We start from the raw sequence: 14,008 nt of genomic DNA on the forward strand, positions 1-14,008 counted from the left end.
TGAACACCTTGGTTGTTGGACTTCCATGCAGTTCAATTTTGTGTCAGTTCTGGTTGTTATTTTGCTTCTAAATTGTTGGTTGTCCTTATTTTGGTGTGCGAGGAGGCACAGTGTGCCTACCTACACCTCCATCTTGGCCAGAAGTCTTCCTTAACAAAATATTCTTAAGATCTGTCCTTGTAATAAAAGGCAGTATTTCATCTTTTCCTGTGGCTGAGTAGTATTCCATTGTATATATTACCACATCTTCTTTTTCCTGTCCTCTGTTGAAGAACACTTTGGCTGTCTGCATGTTGTGGCCACTACTTGTATTGATGCTGTTTGTTTTTTCATCTTAAAGTTAAGTTCATGGGGCCCTTCAAAACAGGAGGAATTGGATCCACAAATGAAAATAACTGTGTTTATCTGCTAACTAGCTGATTCACTAGTTTAATGACATTGGCCAGTTTGTTATGTATGACCCAGCAAATTGACTAATGAAAGGATTGTTCTAGTGATTCAAAGATAACATAGGTATAACTTCAAGTGCTTCTATAAATTAATCAGATTACCGTGCATATGCATCCATGTATTATAAGGCATAAAGGAACTTGGTTTCAGCTAGGGGATATTTAGACAATGATATAAACCATCCATGACTAGCTACACTGGCATTATACTTCTTTTGCATATTCATGCTTATAGCCATCACACGTTTTATTGTTATGACACAGGCAGGTATAGGAAGGACTACGGAATAGTTTTTGACTGGTAAAAATTCCTGTGGTCATGTTGCTATTTTACTAGTTATGCAATGTAACATATCTGCTGTGGGTTTCAAGGCCACAAATATGTTCCTTTTGACTCTGCTTCCACATTGCACAGAAGCGCACTGAGAAGACAGACTGCTTTGATCTCAGACACAAAATGGGGGATAAATCTTTGAATACATTTTCTTCACAAAATGGTTTAGGGCAAAAGGATTGTAGAATAAAATTTATGATTTCACAAAAACAGCAACACAGAAAATAAATATTTGAAAGGCAAACTCTTTTCTAAGAGCCTTTTTTCCCCATAGAGATGAATTAATTTAAAAATGGTTGACTTTGTTTTTGTATCCTACAACTCTAAAAATAATTATCAAAGGGAAGCCTAAGTACATAAAATGCTGAGTACATAAAATCTAAGTACATTTGATGGATAATTTAGAGTCTAATGTTTCATTCCTCCTTCTTTCCCTGTCATTCTCAAAGTACCTACTAAAGTATAAACAATATCATGAACTTGGATGACACACGCTGTTTATGTCCTCTAAGCAGCCTGAAGGAAGGACATGAACATAGGAAGAATGTTCTTATGATAATCCTTTGATACCTTAGACTGATATCCAGTCAGCTTCTATTTACATAGCCTTAATCTCTGGTTTTCTAGTTTTCTATAAATTCTAGCTTATATTCATTGGGTTTTAAAAATTTATCTTTGGGTGTACATAATCTTAAGTATACAGGATTGTAGGACCATATACAAGAATTTGTTTGAGTTTGAAATCTGGATTTGGGCTAAAAAAAAAGGTTATGTGATTCTGTTAAAATGAGTCTGACAAATCTTGGCCCAAAGTTGCACTGAGGAAGAATCTGTTTTTCTCTGAAGGCAAGAGTATTATCAGCATTTTCATAAAATATGAGCATAAAGTAGGATACAGTATTATTAAACCAGTATTAATGCCTCCTTAGTGAGAATTTCACTTTTTAAAGGCTGTATAATAAGAACAACTTAATCTCATAGAATGGAAGTTTTTACTTCATTATTGTTGCCTTTTTATTTTTGGTTAAATTGTTCTTTTCAATGAGTATACAGAAAACTAATACTATATATTAAACAAGTTCAAGTAAATATAATGTCATTCTGCTGCATTAAGTGATTTATTATCTAGGAATACAGGGTAAATGCAACGCTCTCTCTAGTCCTGAGTACAATGTGCCTCACCCAGGTTTTTCTGGGTTATTGCTAGAGAGTGATTCAATCTTTGGCAGCTTAAGCCCACACTTCACTGTGGATCTCAATGTCTATATCTGTTCAGATGAGCCATTGTCTAAATGGATGTGTAATAAACATTAAACAGTATCTATTTGCATTTTTAATGGTGTTTTTTAGGACTGGTCACACATACCCTCTAACACTTTCCTCCCCTGCCTCCTGTCCAGACATATTTTTGAGAGCCATATGTATTAAGAATACAGTTATTGTTTTTTAAGAGTTCACAGTCCAGTGGAGTTGAGTTAATATTTGTAAATAACTTGACTTTTATAGAAGAACAATGTTACATAATTTTACAATATTCATGCTTTTCTAATTTCTACTATATTTTCAATGGTTGATTATAGTTAATACCAAAGGAAAACTTTAATCATATGCATGGTAGAGTGGAAGGCATGTCAGATTAGTTAAAAAAAAATATTAGTGTTTGTATTGGTTTAGTGGTTCATAAATTATGTGATTTTGACCAAGTCATTCAACTCAATTAAACCTCAGTTTCTTCACTGGAAACATGAAGAGGCTGAGCAAGATTTTACAGTTTCTTTCTAGATTTAAACATATGACTTTTATAAATATTCTGGTCTATGTTAATACTTTTAAGTTAGAGTCTTAAGAAAAGGTTTTTAAGTTTCCACTCTTAGAAAGTACTTATAAACTATGTACTTTAGCTCCCTATAAAAATTTGACTTTGTCTCACAAGTTACACAAACAGTTTTCATCACACTAGCCAAGACCCGTCAGACTGGTTCTGTTTAGATCATCAGTGACTTTTTTCTTCACCTCATCCAGCCCAGGAAGTTGCGGATAGAGTCTGGATGCACACACTTGGTTCCAGATCGAGGTCTCCACAGGACTCTTCCTTGCTGGTCAGCAATGCATTCGTGAGTTGCCCCTATCCTTTTCTTCATCTTAAATTAACTTGTAGTTTATAATGACATAAACTACACCAACAGATGTGTAGATATGGTTTATTTTTTGTTTAGCGTAGAAAAATACTTTTGATATTTAACATAAAATTACATTAAGAAATAGATTTCTAGTCTATCTTAGTGTTTTCTGTTCTCTTATGTCCCCCAAATTTTTAATATACTTTTCAGAAGAGTTGAAAAAAAGATACAGATACATAACATTTGTATCTGTTATGATACAAACAGCTCTCTGTTTATTTCAAGAAAAATAGAACATGTTCTATTTTGCTTGGGCTTTGTCTTATTGAGAAAATATTCTTATTTTCAAAGACACACATGATTAAAGAATCTGATATTATGCAGATCCAAAGTACATTTATTTATGTAAGTAGTTTTAAAATCATCTACATTTTAAAAATTGTAGATGTTTTGAAAGAGTGAAAAATAATTTAAAAAGACAATATGACTAAACTATTATAGCTAGATTTAAAAATAAATCTAATGAGGTACCACAATCAACTTCTGTAATAGATGTGTCATAACTATTTTGAGGTTTTTTTCTTTCAAAGTTAGAAACTAAACAGAATCCAGGTTTTAGTGTATAAGTTTGTACTCTGAAAATAATTTTATCTTCAGATGAATATTTTGTTTTCTCTGATTGATGTATTGGTATATCTTTTATTGAAATTAATTTCTACTTTTAGAAGAAAACAGTTTGAAACATGTAAAACTTGCAATGGAATCTTAATAGAGAACAACACGCAGATGCCATCATTGATAGAAAGTTCTACATACTTGTTATGAGAATGTAATACTTGTCTATATATGTTAATGAAGAAACTAAGAGCTACCAGCATTAAAAATTTAGTCAGATTTTCCAAATCAGATTTAACTCAGATGTTTCAAGTTAGATTTGATTTTTCAAGTCAAATTTAGTCAGATGTTTCAAGTCAGATTTTTCCCTGCCTTTGCAAGTACTTCTCTATGATCTATGATGGTTTGTGTTTTACCCTTTTGCCTGCAGTATTTTTAAGAATACTACCATAGAAAAGAGTATTTTCATTTAAACTTATAATTTCTATAAAAATCAAGATATTAAATAGATTTCAGGGTTTATTATTTTTTTATTTAACTTTTGTTCAAGTACAGTTCTCTTTCTTGTATTCCCAGCCCTGCACCCCCCCAGTGCTCCCCACCCCCCTCCCATCTCCGCCCCCCGTCTTAGTTATTGTCCATGTGTCCTTCATACTTATTCATGTGAGTCCATCCCCTTTCACTCTGTGCTTCTCTCCCCTCTACCCTCTGGACCCTGTCAGTTTATTTTCTATGCAAGATCTGAGTGAGTCTGGGATTTGCATAGATGAGCTGTAAGGTGGGGGTGTTGGAGTGAATTTTTCTACCTATATACTCTAATTTGAAACAAAAGATGTACTTATTCTTAGTCCTCCTCTCAAGCAGATGGAAGGTACATCTCAAGGAAAAAATAAAAACAGACAAAAATGCCTTCCTGACCTAAAAATCATATAACAAGTGGAGAATATCATGTTTGAATTGACCTTTGGAAATGCTAAAACAATGGACTCCAGGAAAAGGGAATAAATTTAGTATGTGCAATTGCTGGAATAAGTGTACTAACAGCAATGCTTTGGAGGAAAAGATATGATTGAAATACTAGGACATATGTGGGCAATTTCTTTTTAAGGACATTGGTTCATAGCTGGGAAGTCATACAAGAAATAGGCGAATAGGTTTATTAAATGGCATGTTCCTCTTTAGCCAAATTTCTGATACATCCCCACCCCACTCCACCTGTTCTAAATGAGAACCACTATTTTAGAATTTAAGGATGAGAAGAAATTTAGAACAATGTTAACATTTTTCTTTTGCTGCTATTTCTTCCAAACTCTTATGCTGTTCTTTGAGCATGCAGTGATCAACATGTTAGCTTTATAAACACACACCTACAGAAGAAAGTTAAAGAAAACTTTATCCAGAATAAATTTATAGAAAAGAGAATTGGGTAGAAAATACTCTATTATTAAATAGAGGGGAATGAAAAAGTAGGTTTACAGTTGCAAGTACATAAACAGCTTATTTTTATATTATTAGTTATTAGTTATTATATTGTTTTTCCAAAGAACAACTGTAAACCTACATTTGTATATATTAATGATGGATGTATGCTAATTGTGTCCACCAGCAACCACTGATAAGAACTAAAGGTGAACAGACCAAATTTATAGACACTCATACCTATTCACATTTAAATAGATGAAGGTGAAATGAGTAATATTCAAATTAAATATCATGGGCAATTTTAATTTTTACTCTCTCAATGTGTGGCTTGCATTAGATTCACTGATGCTTGTTAAAAAACAGAGAAGTCCAGTTCTCATTCCACAAATTCTAATAAATCTCTGATTGAGGCATGAGAGTTACACATGTTATTTCTCATTTGTACTAAAGTTTGAGAAGAACTGATACAGTATAAAGCCATAAAAAGGGAACTGTTAAGATATAAAGAAATAAAAGCAGACATGAAATATGTCATCTTTTAAAGAGGTAGCTCTTTGTTCTATTTAAATTGGAATAATTATAGCTTAATGAGAGGTGATCTCACCCTTTACCTTTCCCTGCAAGGGAAAAGAGTACTCAGTTATGCAACATGGTGATAATTATGGAGGAGAAGATAATTTATGAAGGTATGGAAAACTGAAGGGAGGGTACAGACACTATTTGGGTAGTTAGTGTCTGTACAGGGAGGGTGGTCATTTTTGGATTAAAAATATTTGTTTACATGGAAAATCTTGATGTAAAATTAATCTAGTAATATCCCCCCCACACTGAAATTAGTCAATAGATAGTGAGATTGAAGGGCCACTTCACTGAAAGTTAGGCTCAGGACTGCTGTATGATTGTTCTGCAGGTGTTTAACACTGGGCTTCACTTCTTCAGCTAAGATCAGTCCTGTTTGCCCTGGCCAGGTAGCTCAGTTGGCTAGAGAATTGACTTGATATGTTAAGGTTGTGGGTTTCATTCTTGTAAGGGCACATGCAAGAAGCAACTGATGAGTGTGTACATAAAGGGAATAACAAATCGATGATTCTCTCTCTCAAAAGAAAAAAGGATCAATTCTTGTTAATGCAACAACTTTTAGTGAGCTCTCATTGTATACTCAGGTCTGCATGGAAGACAACCATCTGTTGAGCATCTATTATGTACTGTACATTTTGTAAATATCATTTAATTTTGACAATATCCTGAGACGCAGTTATTAGGATCACTGTTCTAAAAGATGAGCAGCAGCCCAGATTGTCCAGGTTCAGTGAAGTGTTGAATCTAGAATCTAACTGTGGCTTATCTGGTTCCAAAGTTATACTTTTCTACTGTAACACACTATCTATCATGTGTGGGGACCAAAAAGAAGAGTCTTTGAAAAGTTTGCAGTCTAACAGAGAAATGGCAAACATGCACACATGCATATCCATACATGGAGAAAATGTATGTGTGTGTACACCTATGCATGCCAATACAGTATGTGGGCAAAGAAACATCATAAATAGATTAATATGAAATAATACACTTACATGCTTAAGAAGGAAAGGTGGTAATATAATTTTATTTTCACTGATATATTTTTAAAAACATTTAAAAGAATGCATGAGGTACCCTTATTTAATTTTCTTAAAACCATCTTTATATTTAAATAAGAATATGACATGGCCCTGGCTGGTGTAGGTCAGTGGACTGAGCGTGGGCCTGCAAACCAGAGGATCTCAGTTCAATTTCCAGTCAGGGCACATGCCTGGGTTGCAGGCCAGTTCCCAGCAAGGGACACGTGAGAGGCAACCATACACTGATATTTCTCTCCCTCTCTCCTTCCCTTCCCCTCTAAAGATAAATAAATTTAAAAAAATTAAGAAAAGAATATGGCATAATTTTTTCAACCTATCTCAAAGGTGATCAGTGACTGAGAGTATAACACTTAATTATTATTTATCATCACTATTTTATAAAAAGATTACAACATTTACTATTGCCTGAAAATCAAGTTCATCTTAGTGCAGCATTTCATGAAACAAATTCATCAGTTTAGAGTAACTACAACTGTGTAGAAGGCCTTTGTTACTCTTTCACTGTTGTCTGCTTTCCTCCAAAAACATGTCATTGCTTCACTAGAAAGAGAAAATAAGTAGAAACATCGAAGAAGAAGAAGTAATACCACGTGCTTCAAAATCAGCACAGGGGTTTGTAAGTTTTATGATGCCTGACTGCCTTATGCTTGATAATGGGGTCAGTTGGGCAGTTGAGGAGCAGGTCCTTTACGATGGTAGGTGGTAAAATGGGTACTCTGGCTACATTTCTTGTATTTGTCAGGGTTACAATTTAGAACTGTACTAAAAGTGTTTAGAAAAGGATTAGAGATTAGGAAAGTTTTAAGAGGTTGAGAAAGAAAAATGGGCTGTCAAGACACCAACTCATGCCAGAACCTGCAAGACGAATCTCCCAGACATGTACATTGCCTACATGGTTGGGCAATTTCTGAGATTTTTAGAATAGTGATTCGGAGGTGATAGGACTAAGCTTCGGGTAATTCAAAGTACTATATAATCTTTAAATTCTATCTTGTAAGCTTTCATCTGAAGCTGTCAGATGATATCTTTTTTTTTGAAGCTGCAAAAGCAGGTATGAAAGAATTTAGCACTTTGTTTAAAGTCAAACTATGAGTTGTTGCAGAAGAAAATTATTGCCATTGTTTCACATGTACTATGTTCCAATTACTTTTCTAAAACAACATGCACATTTAATCTTTATAACAAGCCATGGTTATATTATTATACCCATTTTACACATGAGGAAACTGAGGTTCACAAGGCAACATTATTTTTCTAGGGGCAGAACTGGGTAAGCAAGGTCTATCTGACTCCAAACCTAGGCTCTAATTACAATGCTGTACCATCTTCACATTGTCTCCTTTATCTGCTTAGGTGGTTTTACTGCTACACTAATTAACTGTCTCGTGTGTTTAAAGATATAAAAGTTAAATTTGCAAAAAACAGTGTTATTACCCAATGAATATTCTTCTGAGTAGACCTCCGAGGTAGGTAGACAGGAAGCATTACTGTCTGTGTTCTATAAAGTAAGGGATACAACATTCAAAGATTAGGTGATTTGCACGTGGTCACGAGAATGGGTGGGTATATCAATATTAGAAACAGAATCTGTCTTCCCAGTTGACTTGTACACTCAGTTCAATATTGTCAAGTAGAAAAGTTAACACAGGTATCTACCTGACCCAGAAAATATTATTGTTATTATTATTACTAATACCAGTTAGGTTCATTTAAAATTATATGGCCTTTTAAAAACTAGTTATTAAAAATTAAAGGCTTGTCAGGTCACATTTAGTAAAATTCAGAGAGGGTATACGTAGTAGGAACACATATATTCAGATATATATTTATGTGTAATATGTATATGTTATTCATATATAATTCCTATATATAAATGTAAATATATAAATTTAAAAATATATAAAATTTGGCCCTGGCTGGTGTAGCTCAGTGGATTGAGCACAGGCCTGTGAACTTGAGGATCGTGGTTCAATTCCCAGTCAGGGCACATGCCTGGGTTGCAGGCCAGTTCCCAGCAGGGGACACACGAGAGGCAACCATACATTGATATTTCTCTCCCTCTCTCCTACCCTTCCCCTCTAAAGATAAATAAATAAAATATTTCAAAAAATATAAAATTTGGTACCTATCAATAACCTTGTGAGGCAGACAATATTAATATTACCATGATCTTATAGATAGGGAAATCAGAAATTAGGAAGACTGAGACTTTCACCTCTGTGGGTGATTGATGGAGCTGGAGTTGGAATGCACATGCTCTAACTCCAGTTCTGACTTTCTAGTACTTCGTGCTGTGTCCATCGTAATCCCTGGAATCACAAGTGCTACCAGGGAAAGTAAGCAGAGCTAACTTTCCTTGTTCTTCAAACAATTAGCTCAATTTTAGTGTTTTAACTTTCCTAATCAAAAAAATACCAAAGATTTCAAATGATACCTCCAAAATACTACTATAGATCTTTCAATCTATACAATAAATTCAAGCCATAATTAAGCACTTGGACATATATCAGTGAATTCAACAGCAAAGCTAGATTTGGGCTTCATAAGTAGCCCAAACCCTTGCACTATACTCAATGGCTGACTATTGATCTGACTTACAGATTCTTAGAGACAGACATATCCAAAGATGAGTGGATTTTTACATTTTCTTAACTAGTTGAATCCCTTTTGCACATAGGCCTAATTCAAAGCCTGTTTGAACAGAGTTGCTAGGGGTGGAGCTAAAGCTTTGAACCTCACCTGCTCCTCCTTTTCCCCTCAGGGACACATAAAGCAACCTGAGGGATTTTTCAACCCACTTTAAAAAGAAATTAATTTCTCATTATGAAGGAGGAACGATGACAAAGCCAACATTTGTTGAGCATTTACTGTGTGCCTGGCAGCCAATTGTTCTGTAAGTGTTATTTCATTTAACCTTTAGAAGAACCCTATAGTTAAGTTCTCACTTGTAGGTGAGGAAACAGACTTGTAAAGGCTAACTTTCTCAGAGCCACCTAGTTAGTGAGAGGCAGAGCCAGAACTAAACCCAAACTGTCTGATACTGAAGCCTAGGCTTTTATCTATCCAGTAAGCGAGAAAATGGAAGTCGTTTGTTTAAAGTCATACTATAATGAGTTTAAAAGCCTATTATAATGAGATCCTCAATGGAAACATGATACACTGATTCCTTAGTATTAGATATATACTTGTATGTCAAATTTATATTGGTAGAGAACATTAAGTAATAATATTTTTATCATCTTTCTCATGTACAGAAATTGCAAGAGAATTAGTAAATAAGCTTATTAATGTTCTCTTTTCTCAAAGATAATTACATAAAAATAGCTATTTACCTTGATTGCTACTAACCTGTTTTCATATTGTAATTTTGTTAAATTTGCTTATGATAGCAGGAAACACTGCTAGGGTTCAGTGGCTTTAATGTATAAAACATAATTTTATTTCAGTTTAATGTAAAGCAAGTCTGAAGGCAGGCAGGTGAGGTTCATAAAGAAATCATGTATGTAGGCTCCTAATGTCATGCTGTCCCACTGGCATAAATGTGTATCATCCAAATCATGGTTCAGTATGGCTGTCTGAGCTTCAGCTACAACGTATGTATTTTAGCTGTGACATGCACACCAAGGTTCTAGCCACTGGAACAGAGATTCCATTGGTCAGAACTCATTCAGATGGAGACTTCTATGGACAAGAGACATTATTCTATTTTCCAGGTGGATATGTGCCAAATCCAAACTAAAAGATTCTATTACTAAGGAAAAAGGACAAGTATTTTGGACACAGACATGTTAAGTTTGAATGATGAGAAGCACATCATAATTCAAATGTTGTGATGAATAGTAGGCAGGTAGCTGTATGGGACTGAAGTTTAGACAAGTTATTTATTTGGTAATCATCAGCATATACATGTAAATTAATGTCATGGACATTGGTATTTGAAAATATTTTGTTCTTTTGAATAAAATAATACTTTTCTTATAATATTATGCTATTAGTTCACACATCAAATTCTACCTTATTCTAACATGAATCTAAGCACATTTCATCATTATTAAAATGCCAACATAGTAGAGTATAATTAAGGTGAGTATATAATGATCAATTTCACAAATCTCATGTTCTATCTGAAATTTAAGACTCAATGCTTCCATATATATTACAGTTCGGCAATTGGGGTAGGAAATCTATTAATCAAGAAATATCACTTTTGGAAAATAATATAAACATTGAAATAGTTCATATTTTTTCCAATTGTGTTTTCTTACTAGTGTTAATTCAGATAGGATTAAGTACAGAAATTTCTAGATTATCTGAAGGATTCCTAGTATATGGTTTACAGTGCTTACCAGGGAAACAGCAACCTAGAAGACCTCACAGGGTTTTAGCATGTGTTACAACTGGCACATTCCAATTTGAAGGCCCTTTGGTGGCTTAGATAAAGTGAAATTTTATGGGTTCATAGGTTTTAAAACTGGCTTAGAATTCAAGTAATTAAGAGATCTTACATTTTCCTTATTTGTATGATACTCAGATTATTTCAAATGACTTGCAGCCCCTTGATTTGACCATTCTAAATTATCTGGCATATAGCTACCAGAAAAATAATGCATATGAAAAATTATGTTAAAGCTTATTGTTTAACAGATGCTGAATTTTAATTATAATAAAATCAAACTTTTCTAGGTTATTTGATGCATGAAACACTAGCTTTGGTGAAAATTAGAGCACATCTATATCAATTAAAATCTCCATTATTATTTTTTTAGGGTGAAGATAGTGAGAGCACATTCAACATCATACAAATTGGGGGTTAGAGATTGCCAGAATTTGTAATGTTGAATATGATCTCAGATTTCTCGTCTGAGAAACTTAGAACTTAGATGAAAGAACTTAGTCCTTAAATAAACACTCAGGAGTAAGATGCAAGTAATTGGTCTCCCACTTCAGTTATTACCACTATATCATACCAACTCTTATGGGTGGTATCTAAACAAAGTCATGGGGAAGATTTGGTAGAAAGACATCTAACATGGCAAAAATTAATGAAAGACTGTGTTATATATTAGCAGTCTCAAGTGTCTGTAGCTCAGGTTTCTCAATCATTTTTCTTCTGATAGACCGGCCATGATAATCATATACTTCCTATTAATTCTTATTTTCATTCCACATTTTTAAGAATGTATAATTCCCTATGATGAGCTGCAGTGGCATTCCTTGTCAATATTTCTGTGGGAAACCCCTGCTTTTAAAGTTGTTTATTCAGACTATATAAGTTATTATCTTGAACTAGAAAGAGTTTGAGGAAAAGAAAACAAATATATCAGTGGAATTAAAGGTTAAATAGTTCAATGAGGAAGTCTATAAACTCATACCTAATTACTTAATAACATCTTTAAATTTTTTGTGTCCCATGTATCTGTGATTGTAAATTTCTAGAGGTCAAAGTGACAACATATTTCCTAGGCTGCACCGTATCTTGTTGGGAACTTAATAAAGACCTTGAGGATAACACAATAGAGATTAGAGACATTCCTTACTGTTGCGTTGCCACGAATACTTATATGGTACATGTATCTAATAAAGTTTGATGATATCAGATGCTATCTTCACAACTTCAAGTTAAAGTAGGTGGGAGGAAAGATTATCACTGCAGTTTTATGGTTGGTTAAATGCAGGAGAGGTTAAGCTATGAGTTTTGCCTAAGTTAAAAGTTAATGAGTGGTAGGGTTTTCTGTCATTCACAATATTTATTAAAAACTTCCTACTGTGCAAAGTAATATATTAATTAAAACCTTACTGCAATAATAAGTAATTATTTAATAGTTATTTAACAATAATTATTAAAAAATCCTTTCTTGAGGACTTTTTTTTTATTGCTTTTAGAGAGAGAGAGAGAGAGAGGGGAAGGGAGAGAGAAAGAAATGTTGATCTGAGAGAAAAATATTGATTGGTTGCTTTCTTCTTTGCATGTCCTGACTGAGATTGAACCAGCAACCTGAGTATATGCCCTGACTGGGAATCGAACCTGTGACCCTTTGGTCTATGGTATGATGCCCCAACCAACTGGGTCACACTGGCCAGGGCAGTGATGCTGTGTTTTAATATCTGTGGTTTCAATCATCTTTAGATACTTTATAGTGTGAAAATTCCACATGGAGCCATTTCAATAATAGTTAGGGAAGTATTGTCAGATAAAGGATTATCATAGAACTTTGTATCTAAATGATTTCATACTGCTCTTCCCCACATCAAATTGCTTCTATTGAATAGTAATTGATGCCATTTGTTAGTATTGAGGAACATTCTAAGAGCATTGTAAAACAAATTTTTGTTTCAAATTTTTGTATACTAAGACTATTTTAGAGACTATAATTCATTACATTACAGAGCATTTTTTAGTGAGGAATTGAAAGGATTGTATTGCTTCTGAACAATTGCTCAGTTTTCTCATGAGTATTTTGAAAAAATGTACCTGACCAAGGTTTGCTTCTTTGCTTATTTTGTTCAGTTTGGCTTCAGATGCTCCTACAAAGCTGTAAATTTTGTGGACTGATTTGAGAAAATGTCTACATGAGAATTATGAAATACAGTTTTAATTCTATTCCCATCTAATGTTTTCACTTATGTTTTACTTTTTTTGCACCTCAACTTAATACCATATATTATATATAATATATAATGTCTATGTAAAAATCTATGCATATTTAAAATCTCCTTATAAACCACCTGGTTAATCTATAAACCAGTGTAGAGCAAGGGGAATATAAATAAAAACATTTCTAATGAAAACAGTGAATTTCCTACCATTTGTCTTAGTGTTATAAAAAAGAAAATGGAAACAGTCGTCTAGTAATTAGACTACTACCTTGTTATAATTATAACTTCTCTATGAGAACTGTTTCTAGCTATTACTGTAGAGAATGCACACATAATTCAGTTCAATGACCTGGCTGAAGCTTTTAGACGCTTTATAGATGTGTTTGTGCAACTTTAGACAGGGCAGAATATGTTTTTTGTAATTTTTATTAAGGAGTGATTTGTGTTGTTTTTAAAAATCAATGAAATCATATGCTCCCTGTACACATATACAAAAATTTTGTTTTACCCTGGATATTTTTATAGTCTCATTGTAGAAAGTATGAAACAGATCAAAGACCGCACCAATAGGTGGTAGGTCTGCTGATAGGAAAAACCATTTGAAAGATTTGTGTGGATAGGAAAAGGAGTCACAATCCTATGAGCTAAAAAATAAAGCTAGGGCCAAACACAAAATAACAAATAAATAAAATTTATTAATTTATATTTTAAATCTTAAGTGCTGACTTAGGGAATTAACAATGTCATAAGGTAATATATTGTTAATTGTGGTAACTTTCATTATGCTTTTGTTTAGAAATTGTTAACATATGGACATTCAATGACCTCAAACAATGTGTCTCCTGAAATTAA

The 14,008-nt window shown here is 33.6% G+C and overlaps 1 protein-coding gene across 1 annotated transcript in view; it reads left to right on the forward strand.

The window, feature by feature from the left end:
- Nucleotides 1-2,809: 2,809 nt before the first annotated feature.
- Nucleotides 2,810-14,008, forward strand: part of LOC118984193 (transmembrane protease serine 11E-like) — a 44,151-nt gene continuing 32,952 nt past the window's right edge. The window contains exon 1 of the mRNA XM_037041968.1: nucleotides 2,810-2,897. Within this exon, the coding sequence (XP_036897863.1) occupies nucleotides 2,890-2,897 (8 nt within the window). The 5' untranslated portion in view covers nucleotides 2,810-2,889. The remainder of the gene's footprint in view (nucleotides 2,898-14,008) is intronic.

Source organism: Sturnira hondurensis, unplaced genomic scaffold (assembly GCF_014824575.4).
Source record: "Sturnira hondurensis isolate 20B ecotype Veracruz unplaced genomic scaffold, ASM1482457v3 Scaffold0000566, whole genome shotgun sequence".
NCBI lineage: Eukaryota > Metazoa > Chordata > Mammalia > Chiroptera > Phyllostomidae > Sturnira > Sturnira hondurensis.